This window comes from Molothrus aeneus, chromosome 3 (genome assembly GCF_037042795.1).
Source record: "Molothrus aeneus isolate 106 chromosome 3, BPBGC_Maene_1.0, whole genome shotgun sequence".
NCBI classification, from domain to species: Eukaryota; Metazoa; Chordata; class Aves; order Passeriformes; family Icteridae; genus Molothrus; species Molothrus aeneus.
Window position 1 is genome coordinate 112,181,280 of NC_089648.1, and position 19,981 is coordinate 112,201,260.

Below are 19,981 nucleotides of genomic sequence, written 5' to 3' on the forward strand. Positions count from 1 at the left end.
TCCCGCACGGAACGCGCCCCGGAGCGGGACGGTGGGAACGGGGACGGTGGGAACGGGGACGGTGGGAACGGGGACTCACCGCCGCTGGTGCTGTGGGAAAGCGTGGAGAGCCGCTCCCCGAGATTCCTGAGGGTGGGAAGAGGGTCAGGGAGCGGGACGGGGGATGTGGGGTGGGGAACGGGATCCCGGCCCCGCGCCGGGGATGGGGAATCCCGGGAAAAGGGCTGGGGATCACTCACGGGGCCGGGATCTGCGGGAGGCTGATCCTCTTCTCGCGGTCTGCGGGGAGGGCGGGGAAAGGTCCCATCCCCATTCCCAATTCCCATCCCAATCCCATCCCAATCCCGTCCCAATCCCAATCCCAATCCCAACCCCATCTTCATCCCATCCACTCCACCCCATTCCAACACTACCTATATTCCTATCCCATGGATCCCATCCAATGCCCTGGATCCCATCCCATCCCATTGTCCCATCCCATGATCCCATCCCATGATCCCATCCCAATCCCATCCCATCCCATCCCATCCTATTATCCCATCCCAATCCCATCCCATGATCCCATTATCCCATTAATCCCAACTCCTTATCCCAACCCATTGATCCCATCCCAATCCCATCCCATTCCATGATCCCATCCCATCCCATCCCGTCCCAATCCCATCCCATCCCATCCCATGGATTGCATCCCATGACGCCGTGCCATGGATCCCATTCCATCCCATGATCTGATCCCATCCCATTATCCCACCCCATCCCCTGAATTCCATTACCCCATTATCCCATTATCCCATGGATCCTATCCCATCTCCATCCTTTCTCTCCATCCCATTATCCCATCCCCTGGATCCCACCCCATGGATGCCACCCCATGGATCCCATCCCAGTCCCATACCCCATTATCCCATGGATCCCATGGATCCCATCAGGCCACCCCGCCGCATCCCCACCTTTCCCGGGGAAGGCGATGAGCGAGGTCTCCGTTCCCCCCTGGAGCCGGCAGTATCCATCAATCAGGTCGGCCATGTTCTCCGCCTCGGCCAGCGACGACGTCCGGATCGACAGCGACTGGGAATGCCGGGATGGGAGCACGGGATCGGGGTCACCCCTTCTCCCTGATCCCAACCCACCCATCCCGCCATCCCATGGATGGGGGTCACCCCTTCACCCCAATCCCATCCCTGGTCCCATCCCGGCATCCCATGGATTGGGGTCACCCCTTCACCGCAATCCCATCCCTGATCCCATCCCGGTATCCCATGGATCAGGGTCACCTCTTCTGCCCGATCCCATCCCTGATCCCATCCTGGCATCCCATGGATCGGGGTCACCCCTTCACCCCGATCCCATCACTGATCCCATGCCGGTATCCCATGGATCGGGGTCACCCCTTCACCCCGATCCCACCCTGATCCCATCCCCGATCCCATCCCTGATCCCATCCCGCCATCCCATGGATCAGGGTCACCTCTTCTGCCCGATCCCATCACTGATCCCATGCCGGTATCCCATGGATCGGGGTCACCCCTTCTCCACGATCCCAGTTTTCCATAACCACCCCTCCCAGGATTCCATGACACCCAGGATGGCACCCAAGATGTGGGATATGGGATAGGGGATATGGGATGTGGGATATGGGATGCGGGATACGGGATGTGGGATATGGGATATGGGATAGGGGATGTGGGATATGGGATGTGGGATGTGGGATATGGGATATGGAATAGGGGACATGCGATGTAAGAAATGGGATGTGGGATATGGGATGTGGGATATGGGAATCTGGGATGTGGAATGTGGGATAGGGGATGTGGGATATGGGATGTGGGATGTGGAATATGGGATATGGGATAGGGGATGTGGGATATGGGATATGGGATGTGGAATATGGGATATGGGATAGGGGATGTGGGATATGGGATATGGGATGTGGGATAGGGGATATGCGATGTAAGAAATGGAATGTGGGATATGGGATGTGGGATGTGGGATAGGGGATGTGGGATATGGGATATGGGATAGGGGATGTGGGATGTGGGATATGGGATGTGGGATATGGGATGTGGGATGTGGGATGTGGGATATGGGATGTGGGATGTGGGATGTGGGATATGGGATAGGGGATGTGGGATGTGGGATGTGGGATATGGGATGTGGGATATGGGATATGGGATAGGGGATATGGGATGTGGGATATGGAACGTGGGATATGGGACGTGGGATATGAGCTACGGCATTCCCAGGAATTCTCCCCAGCTCCTCACCGGGGGGGTCCCGCCCAGCCCCAGCTGCAGCAGGGCCTGCCCGTCCTCGGTGGTGGAGCACCGGATGGATTTGATATCCCGGAATTCCGCCAGGCAGGTGGGCTGGGAAGGGGGGGAGTTCCTCGGGAATTCCATCCGGGGGAGGTTTCACCCCCCCGAGCCCGCGGCGGGGGGGAGTTCCCAGTTCCCAGCCTGGCATTCCCATTCCCACCTTGGTGTCCTCGCTGGTCACCTGGCGGATGCCCTTGGGGCCGATCACCAGGTCCACGGTGATGTTCCATCCTTGCTGCGGGCAGCAGGAGCCGGGGCGGGGATTTGGGATGAGGGGCGTTCCCGAGGGTCAGGTCAGATCCCGCCCCACCGCCATCAGACCCCAGCCCCGCCCTCATCCCATCTCTGGCTGGCTCCGCCCCGTTCCGTCGCTGTCCGCCACGTCCGTTCCAAGGGTGTCGGGTCCTATCCCATATCCCATCCCGTATCCCATCCCATATCCCATCCCGTATCCCAGCCCAGCCCATCCCATGCCATATCCCATATCCCATATCCCATCCAATCCCATCCCATCCCACAACCCACATCCCATATCCCCTACCCATATCCCCTATCCCTCATCCGATAACCCCTTTCCCCTATCCCCTATCCCACATCCCATTATCCCATATCCCATATCCCATTATGCCATATCCCAAATCCCCTTATACCATATCCCATATCCCAAATCCCACATCCCATTATCCCACGGATCCCAAATCCCAGGGACATCACCATCAGGAACATCCTGGTGGCCTCTCATCTCCATATCCCCTATCCCATATCCCAAATCCCATACCCGACATCCCATATCCCCTATCCCATATCCCCCACATCCCATATCCCATATCCCATATCCCACATTCCATATCCCATATCCCATATCCCACATCCCCTATCCCCTCTCCCACATCCCATATCCCACATCCCTTATCCCATATCCCATATCCCACATCCCATATCCCCTATCCCCTATCCCCTATCCCAAATCCCATATCCCCTATCCCAAATCCCACATCCCCAAATCCCCACATCCCCACATCCCCACATCCCCAAATCCCCACATGCCCAAATCCCCACATCCCCACATTCCCAAATCCCCAAATCCCCACATCCCCACATCCCCACATCCCCACCTCCCCAAATCCCCGGTCTCCCATTTTTCCGGGCACTCACGACCAGCTGGCACCGGAAGCTCTCCTGGTCGATGGGGGCGAAGGTGCTCAGGGTGTGCAGGAATTTCAGGACGCACTCCTCCTCCCGCAGCAGCGCGTACTGCTGGAACGTCTGCTGGATCATCTTCCGCAGCTGCCGCGGCTGGCGGGACAACACCGGCAACACCGGGAACACCAGGATTGGCGTGGGATACGGGAATAGGGTGGCGGATACAGGAACGGAGGGGATGGACACGGTGTCGGGTTTGGGAACGCCGGGTACGGGAACGGGGTGTTGGATTTGGGAACGGCGGGGATGGACACGATGTCGGGTTTGGGAAGGTCAGGATGAGGGCGGCGTGGGGTATGGGTACGGGGTGTTGGATTTGGGAACAGCGGGATGGACATGGTGTTGGATATGGGAACACTGGGACTGGGGGCAGTGTGGGATATGGGTACGGGGTGTTGGATTTGGGAACAGCGGGATGGACGCGGTGTTGGATATGGGAACACTGGGACTGGGGGCAGTGTGGGATATGGGAACACCGGGATGTTGGATTTGGGAATGGCAGGACGGACACGGTGTTGGATATGGGAACACTGGGACTGGGGGCACTGTGGGATATGGGAACAGGATGTTGGATTTGGGAATGGCGGGATGGACGCGGTGTTGGATATGGGAACACTGGGACTGGGGGCAGTGTGGGATATGGGAACGGGGTGTTGGATTTGGGAATGGCGGGATGGACGCGGTGTTGGATATGGGAACACTGGGACTGGGGGCAGTGTGGGATATGGGAACGGGGTGTTGGATTTGGGAATGGCGGGATGGACGCGGTGTTGGATATGGGAACACTGGGACTGGGGGCACTGTGGGATATGGGAACAGGATGTTGGATTTGGGAATGGCGGGATGGACGCGGTGTTGGATATGGGAACACTGGGACTGGGGGCAGTGTGGGATATGGGAACGGGGTGTTGGATTTGGGAACAGCGGGATGGACATGGTGTTGGATATGGGAACACTGGGACTGGGGGCAGTGTTGGATACGGGAACGGGGTGTTGGATTTGGGAACGGCGGGACGGACACGGTGTTGGATATGGGAACACTGGGACTGGGGGCAGTGTGGGATATGGGAACACCGGGATGTTGGATTTGGGAATGGCGGGATGGACGCGGGGTTGGATATGGGAACACTGGGACTGGGGGCAGGATGGGATATGGGAACGGGGTGTTGGATTTGGGAATGGTGGGATGGACACGGTGTTGGATATGGGAACACTGGGACTGGGGACGGTGTTGGATATGGGAACACTGGGACTGGGGACGGTGTTGGATATGGGAACACTGGGACTGGGGATGGTGTTGGATATGGGAACACTGGGACTGGGGGCAGTGTGGGATATGGGAACGGGGTGTTGGATTTGGGAATGGCGGGATGGACGCGGGGTTGGATATGGGAACACTGGGACTGGGGATGGTGTTGGATATGGGAACACTGGGACTGGGGGCAGGATGGGATATGGGAACGGGGTGTTGGATTTGGGAACGGCGGGACGGACACGGTGTTGGATATGGGAACACTGGGACTGGGGATGGTGTTGGATATGGGAACACTGGGACTGGGGGCAGGATGGGATATGGGAACGGGGTGTTGGATTTGGGAATGGTGGGATGGACACGGTGTTGGATATGGGAACACTGGGACTGGGGACGGTGTTGGATATGGGGACACTGGGACTGGGGGCAGTGTGGGATATGGGAACACCGGCATTGGGGCCATGTTGATTATGGGAACACTGGAATGGGGGCGAAAGCGTACTGCTGGAACATCTGCTGGATCATCTTCCGCAGCTGCCGCGGCTGGCGGGACAACACCGGCAACACTGGGATCGGGGCGGGATATGGGAACGGCGGGGATGGACACGACGTCGGGTTTGGGGGCGCCGGTGACGGGAACGGGGTGTTGGATTTGGGAACGGCGGGACGGACACGGTGTTGGATATGGGAACACTGGGACTGGGGGCAGTGTGGGATATGGGAACAGGATGGACACGACGTTGGGTTTGGGGGCGCCGGGTACAGGAAGGGGGTGTTGGATTTGGGAACAGCGGGATGGACACGGTGTTGGATATGGGAACACTGGGACTGGGGGCAGTGTGGGATATGGGAACACCGGGATGTTGGATTTGGGAACAGCGGGATGGACACGGTGTTGGATATGGGAACACTGGGACTGGGGGCAGTGTGGGATATGGGAACACCGGGATGTTGGATTTGGGAATGGCGGGATGGACGCGGTGTTGGATTTGGGAATGGAGGGATGGACGCAGTGTTGGATATGGGAACACGGACACACAGGGACACACAGGGACACACATGGACACGTGGACACACGGACACATGAACACACAGGGACACACGGACACACAGGGACATACAGGGACACACATGGACACACAGAGGAACACAGATACAGGGACACACGGACACACAGGGACACACGGACACACAGGGACATACAGGGACACACATGGACACACAGGGACACACGGACACACACATGGACACACAGGGACACATGGACACACATGGACACACAGGGACACAGGGACGCACACATGGACGCACAGAGAAACACAGATACAGGGACACACGGACACAGGGACACACAGACACACAGGGACACACACAGACACACAGACACACACGGACACACAGGGACACACGGACACACAGACACACACGGACACACAGGGACTCACATGGACACACAGACACGTGGACATACGGACACACACAGGGACACACAGACACACAACGGGACACACGGACGCACAGGGACACACACAGGAAGACACACAGAGGGACATAGAGACACACAGACACACGGACACACACGGACACACAGACACACGGATACAGATGGACACACGGACACACAGGGACACACAGGGACACACACGGACACAGGGACACACGGACACACAGAGACACACATGGACACAGACACAGGGACACAATGGGACACACGGACACACAGGGGCACACATACACACATGGACACACACATGGACACAGGGACACACGGACACACAGGGACACACAGGGACACACAGGGACACGGATACAGATGGACACAGGGACACACATGGACACACAGGGACACACCGACACATGGACACACGGACACACGGATACAGATGGACACACAGACACAGGGACACACAGAAACACACATGGACACATACATGGACACATGGACACACGGACACAGAGGGACACACACGGACACACGGACACATGGACACAGGGACACACAGGGACACACAGGGACACACAGGGACACACGGACACACGGACACATGGACACACAGACACACACATGGACACACGGACACACCGGGACACACATGGACACAGGGACACACAGGGACACACACGGACACACGGACACATGGACACACAGACACACACATGGACACACGGACACACCGGACACAGAGGGACACAGGGACACATGAACACCATGGACACACACGGATACACAGGGACACACACGGACACACACAGGCACACGCAGGCACACGTGGGCACACGTGGGCACATGGACACACAGAGGGACACACAGGGACGCGCATGGACACACAGACACACACAGACACACACAGACACACGGACACACACAGGGACACACAGACACACAGAGGGACATACAGACACACAGAGACACACAGACACAGGGACACCCACAGGGACACACAGGGACTCACAAGGACACAGAGACACACAGACACACGGACACACAGGGACACACAGGGACTCACAAGGACACAGGGACACACAGACACATGGACACACAGACACACACAGACACACACAGGGACACACAGGGACACACACGGACACACACGGACACACAGACACATGGACACCCACAGGGACACCCACAGGGACACCCACAGGGACACACAGGGACACACAGACACAGGGACACCCACAGGGACACCCACAGGGACACACAGGGACACACACAGGGACACACAGGGACTCACAAGGACACAGGGACACACAGGGACACAGGGACACACAGACACAGGGACACCCACAGGGACACCCACAGGGACACACAAGGACACAGGGACACACAGACACAGGGACACACAGACACACGGACACCGACAGGGACACACAGGGACACACCCACAGGGGCGCGGTGACACACGGACACACACAGACACACACAGACACACGGACACCCACAGGGACACACAGGGACACACCCACAGGGGCGCGGTGACACACGGACACACAGGGACACACACGGACACACAGACACACGGACACCGACAGGGACACACAGGGACACACCCACAGGGACACACACAGGGACACACAGACACAGGGACACCCACAGGGACACACAGGGACACACCCACAGGGGCGCGGTGACACACGGACACACACGGACACACAGACACACGGACACCCACAGGGACACACAGGGACACACCCACAGGGGCGCGGTGACACACAGGGACACACAGACACACACAGACACACGGACACCCACAGGGACACACAGGGACACACCCACAGGGGCGCGGTGACACACAGGGACACACAGACACACACAGACACACGGACACCCACAGGGACACACAGGGACACACCCACAGGGGCGCGGTGACACACGCCGCAGGCGCCGCGGCCGTGTCACGCCCGGGTGCCCCTCACCTTGAGGTTCTCCAGCATCTGGGTGGGGAAGAAGAGGTCCAGGCCCACCTCCTTCCTGCAGCGGGCAGAGAACGCCGGGAATGTCAGCGGGACAGGAGCGGGGATGGGGGGCAGCTCCGGAGGAACCGGGCAGCATGAGGAGGTGAGGGAGGATGAGGAGCAGCAGGAGGATGAGGAGGAAGATGAGGAGCAAGATGAGGAGGATGAGGAGGATGAGGAGGATGCTGAGGGTGAGGAGGATGAGGAATAGCAGGATGAGGAGCAGCAGGAGGATGAGGAGGAAGGTGAGGAGGAAGATGAAGATGAGGAGGAGGAGGAGTAGCAGGAGAATGATGAAGATGAGGAGGATGAGGAAGGTGAAGAGGATGATGACGATAAGGAGGATGATGATGAAGATGAGGAGAATGGGGAGGAGGAGAATTAGGAGGATGAGGATGATGAAGATGAGGAAGATGAGGAGAATGAGAAGGATGAGGATGATGAGTATGAGGAGGATGCTGAGGGTGAGGAGGATGAGGACGATGAGGAACAGCAGGATGAGGAGCAGCAGGAGGATGACGGGGATGATGAAGATGAGAAGGATGAGGAGGATGATGAAGACGAGGAGGATGAGGGGATGAGTGAGGATAAGAAGATGAGGAGGATGAGAAGGATGAGGAGGATGAAGAGCAGCAGGAGAATGAGGAGGAAGATAAGGAAGATGAGGAGGATGATGAAGATGAGGAAGATGAGGAGGATGAGGAGGATGAGGAGGATGCTGAGGGTGAGGAGGATGAGGAATAGCAGGATGAGGAGTAGCGGGAGGATGATGTGGATGATGAAGATGAGGAGGATGAGGAGCTGCAGGAGGATGATGAAGATGAGGAGGATGAGAAGGATGAGGAGGAGGATGAAGAGGATGAGGAAGATGAGGAGGATGAGGAGATGAGTGAGGATAAGAAGATGAGGAGCTGCAGGAGGAGGATGATGAGGATGAGGAGGATGAGGAATAGCAGGATGATGAGGAAGATGAGGACAATGAGAAGGGTGAGGAGGATGATGAAGAGAAGGAGGATGAGGAAGGTGAAGAGGATGATGATGATGATGAGGAAGATGAGGATGATGAGAAGAATGATGAAGATGAGGAAGGTGAGGAGGATGAGGAGCTGCAGGAGGATGATGAAGATGAGGAAAATGAGGAATTGCAGGAGGATGATGAAGGTGAGGAGGATGAGGATGAGGAGCTGCAGGGGGATGATGATGATGAAGATGAGGAGGGCGAGGAGAACGATGCAGACGATGAAGATGAGGAGGGTGAGGAGGATGAGGAAAATAAGGAGGATGAGGAGCCGCAGGAGGATGATGATGATGAAGATGAGGAGGGCGAGGAGAACGATGCAGACGATGAAGATGAGGCAGGTGAGGAAGGCCCCCCGCGCGTCCCCAGCCCCGGGGTCGGGCGGTGGCTCCGGGCTGGACTCACTCCAGGAACTCGAAGTTGGATTTCTTGTCCAGCGCGTTCTGGGGCATGTCCTTGTAGAACCTCCTGGGGACACATGTGACATGTGCCACCATGTCCCCGTGTCCCCGTGTCCCCATGTCCCCCCATGTCCTTGTAGAACCTCCTGGGGACACGGGGACACCAGCCTGTGACACGTGCCACCGTGTCCCCATGTCCCCATGTCCCCATGTCCTTGTAGAACCTCCTGGGAACACGGGGACACCAGCCTGTGACACGTGCCACCATGGCCCCATGTCCCCATGTCCTTGTAGAACCTCCTGGGGACATGGGGACACCAGCCTGTGACACGTGCCACCATGGCCCTATGTCCCCCATGTCCCCACGTCCCCATGTCCCTCCATGTCCCCATGTCCCCATGTCCTTGTAGAACCTCCTGGGGACACGGGGACACCAGCCTGTGACACGTGCCACCATGGCCCCATGTCTCCATGTCCCCGTGTCCCCATGTCCTTGTAGAACCTCCTGGGGACACGGGGACACCAGCCTGTGACACGTGCCACCGTGGCCCCATGTCCCTCCATGTCCCCACGTCCCCATGTCCTTGTAGAACCTCCTGGGGACACGGGGACACCAGCCCGTGACACATGCCACCGTGTCCCCATGTCCCCATGTCCCTCCATGTCCCCATGTCCTTGTAGAACCTCCTGGGGACACGGGGACACCAGCCTGTGACACGTGCCACCAGGGCATCATGTCCCCATGTCCCCATGTCCCCATGTCCCCCCATGTTCCCATGTCCCTGTGTCCCCATGTCCCCCCATGTCCCCCTTGTCTCCATGTCCCACCATGTCCTTCCACATCCCCCTTGTCCCTCACATCCCTCCGTGTCCCTCATGTCCCCACATCCCCCATGTCCCCACATCCCCCACATCCCCCATGTCCCTCCATGTCCCTCATGTCCCCCATGTCCCTCCATGCATGTCCCCATGTCCCTCCATGTCCCCATGTCCCTGTGTCCCCATATCCCCCATGTCCCCATGTCCCTCATGTCCCCACATCCCTGTGTCCCTCATGTCCCAATGTCCCTCCATGTCCCTCCATGTCCCTCCATGTCCCTCCATGTCCCTCATGTCCCCCATGTCCCTCCATGTCCCCATGTCCCTCATGTCCCTGGTGTGGGATGTCCCCACATCCTCCATGTCCCTCCATGTCCCCACTGTCTCCATATTCCCCGTCCCTCCATGTCCCCCATGTCCCTCATGTCCCCACATCCCTGTGTCCCTCATGTCCCAATGTCCCCCCATGTCCCTCCATGTCCCTCCATGTCCCTCCATGTCCCCCATGTCTTCATGCCCCCTATTTCCTTCATGACCCCCTTGTCTCCATGTCCCCATGTCCCTCCACACCCTCATGTCCCTCATGTCCCCCTTGTCTCCATGTCCCCAATGTCCCCAGTGTCTCCCATGTCCCCATGTCCCCCCACGTCCCTCCATGACCCCCACATCCCCATGTCCCCACATCGCCCATGTCCCTCCACGTCCCCACGTCCCCCATGTCCCTCCATGTCCCCCATGTCCCTCACATCCCCCCCATCCCCCGTGTCCCCCATGTCCCCATGTCCCTCGTGTCTCCCATGTCCCCTCTGTCCCTCCATGTCCCCCATGGTCCTCCTGCCACCCCCAGAGGAGCTGGAACTTCCCTGCCCATCCCCACAAGGACAGAAGGACACAGGGACACATGGGGACAAGGGACACAGGGGGACAGGGGCACACGGGGACACAGGGGCACAGGGACACGGGACACAGGGACACAAGGACACAGGGACAGGGGACATGGGGACAAAAAGGCACAGGGACACAAGGACACAAGGACAGAAGGACACAGGGACACATGGGGACAAGGGACACAGGGACATAGGGACACAAGGACAGAATGAGACAGGTTCACAGGGGACATGGGGACATCGGGACACAGGGACAGGGGACACAGGGGACACCAGGACAGGGACACAGGGACACAGGCACACATGGGGACACCAGGACACATGGGGACACAGGCACACATGGGGACAAGGGGACACAGGGACACAGGGCCAGGGGACACGGGGACAAGGGGACACAGGGACAGGGGAGATGGGGACACAAAGACACAAGGACAGAGGGACACAAGGGGACACATGGGAACAAGAGGACAAGGGACACGTGGGGACAAGGGGACACAGGGACAAAACGACACAGAGACAGAAAGACACAAGGACACAGGGCCAGGGGACACCAGGGGACACCAGGGGACATCAGGGGACACCAGGGGACAGGAGGGGACACCAGGGGACACCAGGGGACACAAAGGGACACCTGGAGACACCAGGGGACAGCAGGGGGACAGCAGGGGACAGTGCCAGGCCATACCTGAGCTGGAGGCAGCCCAGTGCAGCGCCAGGGACAGGAGGGAACAAAGGGACAGAGTGACACAGAGACACAAGGGACAGGGGACACAGAGGGACACCAGGGTGACACCAGAGGACACAGGTGACACCAGGGGACACAGGTGACACCAGGGGACCGTACCTGAGCTGGAGGCAGCCCAGCTGCAGTGCCAGGGACACGAGGGGACACAGGGGGACAGGAGGGGACACAGGTGACACCAGGGTGACACCAGGGGACACAGGTGACACAGGTGACACCAGGGTGACACCAGGGGACACAGGTGACAGCAGGGGACCGTACCTGAGCTCGAGGCAGCCCAGCTGCAGCGCCAGGGACAGGAGGGGACACAGGGGGACAGGAGGGGACACAGGTGACACCAGGGTGACACCAGGGGACAGGAGGGGACACAGGTGACACCAGGGGACACAGGTGACAGCAGGGGACCGTACCTGAGCTCGAGGCAGCCCAGCTGCAGCGCCATGCCCTCGCTGACCTTGCTGGCGTAGTTCTGCATGTACTCACTGCGGAGCTGGGGACAGCGGGGACAGTGGGGACACTCAGGGGACACCCGGGGGACACCCGGGGACACTGGGGGACACGGGGGACAGTGGGGACAGCAGGGGACACCCAGGGACAGCAGGGAGACTCGGACAGCGTGTCACCGTGGGGACAATGGGGACAGCAGGGGACACCCAGGGATACCCAGGGACACCCGGGGACACCGGGGACAGCAGGGGACACCCAGGGGACAGTGGGGACACCCGGGACACCCAGGGACAGCAGGGGACACCCAGGGGACAGTGGGGACACCCGGGTACAGTGGGGTTAGGAGGGGACACCCAGGGTCACCCAGGGACAGAGTGTCACCGTGGGGACAATGGGGACAGCAGGGGACACCCAGGGGTACCCAGGGACAGCAGGGGATAGCGGGGACAGCAGGGGACACCCAGGGGACAGTGGGGACACCCGGGACACCCAGGGACAGCAGGGGATGGTGGCAGGGATGGTGGCAGGGATGGTGGCAGGGGATGGTGGCAGGCAATGCTGGCACTGCCCACACCCTCCCCCATCCCTGGATGTCCCTGGATGTCCCTGGACGTCCCTGGATGTTCTTGAATCTCCCTGGATGTCTCTGGACATCCCTGAACGTCCCCGAATGTCCCTGGACATTCCTGGATATCCCTGAATGTCCAGGGACTTCTCTGGATGTCCCTGGACGTCCCTGGATGTCCGTGGGTGTCCCTGGATGTCCCTGGATGTCCCTGGATTTCCCTGGACGTCCCTGAACATCCCTGGATCTCCCTGGGTGTCCCTGGAGATCGCCGGATGTCCCTCAATGTTCCTGGATGTCCCTGGACGTTCCTGGATGTCCCTGGAGATCCCTGAATGTCCCTGAATGTCCCTGAATGTCCCTGGATGTCCCTTGACAGCCCTGGATGTCCCTGGATGTCCCTGGAGATCCCTGAATGTCCCTGAATGTCCCTGAATGTCCCTGGATGTCCCTTGACAGCCCTGGATGTCCCTGGATGTCCCTGGAGATCCCTGGATGTCCAGGAACTTCTCTGGATGTCCCTGGACGTCCCTGGATGTCCGTGGGTGTCCCTGGGTGTCCGTGGGTGTCCCTGGACATCCCTGAATGTCCCTGGATTTCCCTGGACGTCCCTGAACATCCCTGGATCTCCCTGGGTGTCCCTGGAGATCGCCGGATGTCCCTCAATGTTCCTGGATGTCCCTGGACTTTCCTGGATGTCTCTGGATGTCCCTGAATATCCCTTGACAGCCCTGGACGTTCCTGGATGTCCCTGGAGATCCCTGGATGTCCCTCAATGTCCCTGGGTATCCCTGGAGATCCCTGAATGTCCCTGGATGTCCCTTGACAGCCCTGGATGTCCCTGGACGTCCCTGGAGATCCCTGAATGTCCCTGGATGTCCCTGGATGTCCCTGGAGATCCCTGGATGTCCCTGGATGTCCCTGGACTTCCCTGAACATCCATGAACACCCCTGCACGTCCTCGCTGCCCCTTCCCATCACCAGGACAGTGCCACCACCGCCACCCCGAGGCGCCAAAACCTCGGGAATTTGGGGAATGTCGGGAATTTGGGGAATTTGGGGGCTCCTGGAGCAGCCCTGACCTGCTGGTAGAAGTAGAGCAGCGTGGTCCTGTCCTCCTTGAAGCTCTCCATGAAATCCTCGGGCAGGTACCGGATCTGGAGGTCGTACCTGGGACACAAAAACCCCCCCGTGATGCCACCACCGCCACTCGCGGCAATTCCGGACAATGGGGACAATGGGGAGAATGGGGACAATGGGGGACAAAGGGGACAAAGGGGACAATGGGGAGAATGGGGAGAACGGGGACAATGGGGAGAATGGGGACAATGGGGGACAAAGGGGACAAAGGGGACAAGGGGGACAATGCGGAAAAAAGGGGAGACAATGGGGGACAAAGGGGACAATGGGGGACAAAGGGGACAATGGGTGACAGTGGGGATAAAGGGGACAAACAAAGGGGACAATGGGGGACAATGGGGGACAAAGGGGACAATGGGGACAACGGGGACAATGGGGACAATGGGGACAAAGGGGACAAAGGGTGACAGTGGGGATAAAGGGGACAAACAAAGGGGACAATGGGGGACAATGGGGGACAAAGGGGACAACGGCAACAAAGGGGACAATGGGGAGAACGGGGACAAAGGGGACAATGGGGACAAAGGGGACAATGGGGACAATGGGGGACAATGGGTGACAAAGGGGACAAAGGGGACGATGGGGATAAAGGGGACAAAGGGGACAAAGGGTGACAGTGGGGATAAAAGGGACAAACAAAGGGGACAATAGGGGACAATGGGGGACAAAGGGGACAACGGCAACAAAGGGGACAATGGGGAGAATGGGGACAAAGGGGACACCCATGGGGACAATGGGGAGAATGGGGACAACGGGGAAAAAGGGGACAAAGGGGATAAAGGGGACGATGGGCACAAAGTGGACAAAGGGGACAAAGGGGACACGGGGACAATGGGTGACAAAGGGTGCCAAAGGGTGACAACGGGTGCCAGCGGGCGCCCAAGGTGACAACGCCAGCGCCCCCCTCGCCGCGCGCGCGTGTCCCACCTCCACTCGGCCTCGGGGTGCCGGCGCTCGTACTTGCGCCGCGCCTGGGCCACGGTGAGGCGCGGGTGCAGCCAGTGCTCCTGCTGCGACTTGAGGTGCTTGAGGCGCAGCCCGTAGCAGCCGGGCAGGCGGATGGCCGGCCCCACGCGGCCGCTCTGCAGGATCGAGCGGATCACCTCCTGTGGGGGACAGGGGGGGAGAAACAGGGATCTGGTGAGCAGGGATCCACTCCTGTTGGGGAAATGGGATAAAAACAGGGATCTGGTGAGCAGGGATCCACTCCTGTTGGGGAAATGGGATAAAAACAGGGATCTGGTGAGCAGGGATCCACTCCTGTTGGGGGAAAAACAGGGATCTGGTGAGCGGGGATCCACTCCTGTTGGGGGAAAAACAGGGATCTGGTGAGCAGGGATCCACTCCTGTTGGGGGGGGGGAACAGGGGGGAAAACAGGGATCTGGTGAGCAGGGATCCACTCCTGGGGACAGGGGATAAAAACAGGGATCTGGTGAGGAGGGATCCGCTCCTGGGGAAATGGGATAAAAACAGGGATCTGGTGAGCAGGGTTCCACTCCTGTTGGGGAAAACAGGGATCTGGTGAGCAGGGATCCACTCCTGTTGGGGGAAAAACAGGGATCTGGTGAGGAGGGATCCCCTCCTGGGGAAATGGGATAAAAACAGGGGTCTGGTGAGGAGGGATCCACTCCTGTTGGGGGAAACAGGGATCTGGTGAGGAGGGATCCTCTCCTGGGGACAGGGATAAAAACAGGGATCTGGTGAGCAGGGATCCACTCCTGGGGAAATGGGATGGGGGAAAACAGGGATCTGGTGAGGAGGGATCACCTTCTGGGGACAGGGGATAAAAACAGGGATCACCTCCTGCGGGGAAAACAGGGATCTGGTGAGGAGGGATCCACTCCTAGGGAAATGGGGGGTGTGTGGGTGTGTGGGTGTGTGTAAAAACAGGGATCAACTCCTGGGAAGATGGGGGGGAAAAAACAGGGATCAGCTCCTGGGGAGATGGGGAAAACCAGGGATCTGGTGAGGAGGGATCCACTCCTGGGGGGGAAAAACAGGGATCAACTCCTGGGGAAATGGATGGGGGGATAAAAACAGGGGTCTGGTGAGGAGGGATCAGCTCCTGGGGAGAGGGATGGGGAAAAACAGGGATCAGCTCCTGGGGAGAGGGATGGGGAAAAACAGGGATCAACTCCTGGGGAGATTGGGGGGGGGGGGAACAGGGATCAACTCCTGGCGGAGGGGGGGGAAACCAGAGATCAACTCCTGGGGGAAAAAAAAAAAAACACCCCAAAACAGGGATCTGGTGAGGAGGGATCCACTCCTGGGGAGGGTGAAAAAACAGGGATCAACTCCTGAGGGGAAAAAACCCCAGGGATCTGAGGAGTGGGGATCCCACAGGATCAACTCCTGGGGGAAAAAAGCGGGATCAATCCCAGCCCAGCCAGGAATCCCTTCCCAAGATCCCACCATCCCAAGCTCCCCTTTCCCACTGGAAGCCATTCCCTGGCTCCCTCCAGCCCTTGCCCCAATCCCAGCTCTCCTGGAGCCCCTTTGGGATGGGGAAGCGGCTCCAACCGATCCAGCCCAGAATTCCCAATCTCAGCCCGGAATTCTCAATCCCAACCCCAAAATCCCAATCCCAACCTCAAATTCCCAATCTCAGCCCCACATTTCCAATCCCAACCCCAGATTCCCAACCCCAGCCCCGAATTTCCAATTCCTGCCCCAAATTCCCAATCCCAGACCCGGATTCCCAGTCCCAGCCCCGAGTTCCAAATTTCTGCCCCAAATTCCCAGTTCCCAGCCCCAAATTCCCAATCCAAACCCCGAATTCCCACCCCCAAATTCCCAATTCCCAGTCCCAAATTCCCAATTTCTGCGCCAAATTCCCAGCCCCAGATTCTCAATCCAAACCCCGAATTCCCAGTTCCCACCCCCAAATTCCCAATTCCCAATTCCCAGTCCCAAATTCCCAATTTCTGCCCTGAATTCCCAATCCCAGCCCCAAAATCCCAACGTCAGCCCTGAATTCCCAATCCCAGCCCCGGATTCCCAATTTCTGCCCCAAATTCCCAATCCCAGCCCCAAATTCCCAATTTCTGCCCTGAATTCCCAATCCCAACCCCAAATTCCCAATCCCAACCCCAAATTCCCAATTCCAACCCCAAATTCCCAATCCCAGCCCAGGATTCCAAATCCAAAACCCAAATTCCCAATTCCCACCCCCAAATTCTCAATTTCTGCCCCAAATTCCCAATTCCAGCCCCAAATTCCCAATCCCAGCCCCGAATTCCCAATTCCCAGTCCCAAATTCCCAATCCCCAGCCCCGAATTCCCAATCCCAGCCCCAAATTCCCAATCCCAGCCCCAAGTTCCCACTCCCAGCCCTGAATTCCCAATCCCAGCCCTGAATTCCCATTTTACACCCCGAATTCCCAATTCCAGCCCCGAATTCCCAATCCCAGCCCTGAATTCCCAACCCCAACCCCAAATTCCTTATCCCCACCCCCAAATTCCCAATTCCCACCCCCGAATTTCCAATTCCCAGTCCCAAATTCCCCATCCCCAGCCCCGAATTCCCAAATCCCCAACCCCGAATTCCCGAATTTCCCGCCCCGAACCCCCCGCCCTTTGCCCCCCTACCCGTATCTCGGTGGCCACGGAGCACTTGACCAGCTTGAAGTTCTTGCCCAGGTTGAAGCTGTTGCTGTAGAAGCAAACCTTGAGGATGTGCGTCTCCTCCTCCTCCCCTGCCTCCTCCCCTTCCTCCTCCTCCTCCTCCTCCCGGCGGGGATCCCGGCGGGGATCCCGGTGATTGTGGGGATCGGGATCCGGCGTGTCCATGGCCTCGAGGGTGCCGGGGAGGCTGCGGGGCCGTGCCGGCGGCTCGGGGAGCGTGGACGTCCTCAGGAGAGCAGCCCCGGGCGGGGCCTCAGGGGAGGAACATCCCTGCCCTGCCAGGAGGGGTTGGGACGGTGACAAACGGAGGGGGGAAAATGGGGGGAAAACAGGGGGAAAACGGGGGGAAAACGGGGGGAAAACGGGGGGAAAACGGGGGGAAAATGGGGGGAAATGGGGGGAAAATGGGGGGAAAGGAGAAAAGGGAAAGGGGAAATGGAAGGGGGAAGGGGGAAGGGGGAAGGGGGAAGGGGGAAGGGGAAAGGGGAAAGGGGAAAGGGGAAATGGAAGGGGGAAGGAAGGGGGAAGGGGGAAGGAAGGGGGAAGGGGGAAGGGGAAAGGGGAAAGGGGGAAGGGGGAAGGGGGAAGGAAGGGGAAGGGGAAATGGAAGGGGGAAGGAAGGGGGAAGGAAGGGGAAATGGAAGGGGGGAAGGGGGGAAAGGAAGGGGGAAGGGGAAAGGGGGGAAAAGAGAGAAAAGGGGAAAAAGGGGGAAAAGGAAGGGGAAAGGAAGGGAAATGGGAAGGGGAAAAGGGAAAAGGGGAAGAGGGGGAAAAAGGAAAAAATGGAAAATGGGGGAAAAAGGGGGAAAGGGGAAAAGGGGAAGGGGAAAAGGGGAAGGGGAAAGGAAGGGGAAAAGAAGGGGAAAGGAAGGGGAAAGGGGGAAGGGGAAATGGAAGAGAAAAGGGGAAATGGGAAAGGGGAAAGGGGGAAAAGAGGGAAAAGGAAGGGAAATGGGAAGGGGAAAAGGGGGAAGGGGAAAAGGGAAAAAAGGGAAAATGGGGAAAGGGAAAAGGGGAAGAGGGGGAAAGGGAAGGGGAAAGGAAGGGGAAAGGAAGGGGAAAGGGGGAAGGGGAAATGGAAGAGAAAAGAGGAAAAAGGGGAAAAGGGGAAATGGGAAAGGGGAAAAGGGGGGGGAATGGGGGAAAGGGGGAAAGGGGAAAAGGAAGGGAAATGGGAAGGGGAAAAGGGAAAAGGGGGAAAAGAGGGAAAAGGGAGGAAAGGGGGAAAAGGAGAAAAGGGGGGAAAAGGGGGAAAAGGGAAAAGGAAGGGAAAATGAAGGGAAAAGGGGCAAGGGAAAAAGGGGGAAAAAGGAGAAAAGGGGAAAGGGAAAAGGGGAAAAGGGGGGGAAATGGGGAAGGGGAAATGGAAGAGAAAAGGGGAAAAAGGGGAAAAGGGGAAATGGGAAAGGGGAAAAGGGGGGGAAATGGGGGAAAGGGGGAAAAGGAGAAAAGGGGAAAAAGGGGGGGAAGGGGAAAACAGGGAAAGGGAAAGGGGGAAATGGAAAAGGGAAATAGGGGGAAAGGGAAAAAAGGGGAAAAGGGAAAAAAGGGGAGAAATGGGAAGGGGGAAAAGGGGAAATGGGGGAAAAGGGGGAAAGGGAAAAGGGGAAAGGGAAGAGGGGAAAGGGGGAAAAGGGGAAAAAGGGGTAAAGGGAAAAAGTGAAATGGGGAAAGGGAAAAGGGGGAAGGGAGAAAAGGTGGAAAAGGGGGAAAAGGGGGAAAAGGGGAGAAATGCGGGGAAAGGGGGAAAAGGGGAGAAATGGGGGAAAAGGGAAAGGGGAAAGGGAAAAAGGAGAAGGGAAAGAGGGGAAAAGGGGGAAATGGGGAAAATAGGAAAAAGGGAAAGGGGGAAAAGGGGAAAAGAGGAAAGGGGGGGAAGAGGAAAGGAGGGGAAAAAGGGGAAATGGGGGAAAAGGAAAGGGAAGAGGGGAAAAAGGGAAATGGGGAAAAGGGAAACAGGAAAAATGGAAAAGGGGGAAATGGAAAAATGGGAAAGGGGGAAAAGGGGGAAAGTGACAATGATGTCCCCACCCTGCCCAGAGCAATGTCCGTGCCCCTGTCACCCCCAGAGCCATCTCTGTGTCCCCAACACCTCCACAGCGAGCCCTCCG

General features: G+C 58.4%; 1 protein-coding gene across 3 annotated transcripts in view; it reads right to left on the reverse strand.

Annotated features, from left to right (window-relative positions):
* PTK2B (protein tyrosine kinase 2 beta) overlaps positions 1–19,981 on the reverse strand; it is an 84,060-nt gene that overhangs the window by 42,538 nt on the left and 21,541 nt on the right. For all 3 annotated transcript variants that reach the window (XM_066547649.1, XM_066547648.1, XM_066547647.1), the window contains exons 2-13: positions 17,835–18,145; positions 15,173–15,351; positions 14,188–14,275; positions 12,504–12,583; positions 9,650–9,712; positions 8,188–8,242; positions 3,471–3,611; positions 2,476–2,550; positions 2,265–2,366; positions 951–1,068; positions 240–279; positions 80–126 (exon numbers count right to left, since the gene is read on the reverse strand). In XM_066547649.1, coding sequence (XP_066403746.1) covers positions 80–126; positions 240–279; positions 951–1,068; positions 2,265–2,366; positions 2,476–2,550; positions 3,471–3,611; positions 8,188–8,242; positions 9,650–9,712; positions 12,504–12,583; positions 14,188–14,275; positions 15,173–15,351; positions 17,835–18,035 — 1,189 coding nt within the window. In that variant the 5' untranslated portion in view covers positions 18,036–18,145. The remainder of the gene's footprint in view (positions 1–79; positions 127–239; positions 280–950; positions 1,069–2,264; positions 2,367–2,475; positions 2,551–3,470; positions 3,612–8,187; positions 8,243–9,649; positions 9,713–12,503; positions 12,584–14,187; positions 14,276–15,172; positions 15,352–17,834; positions 18,146–19,981) is intronic.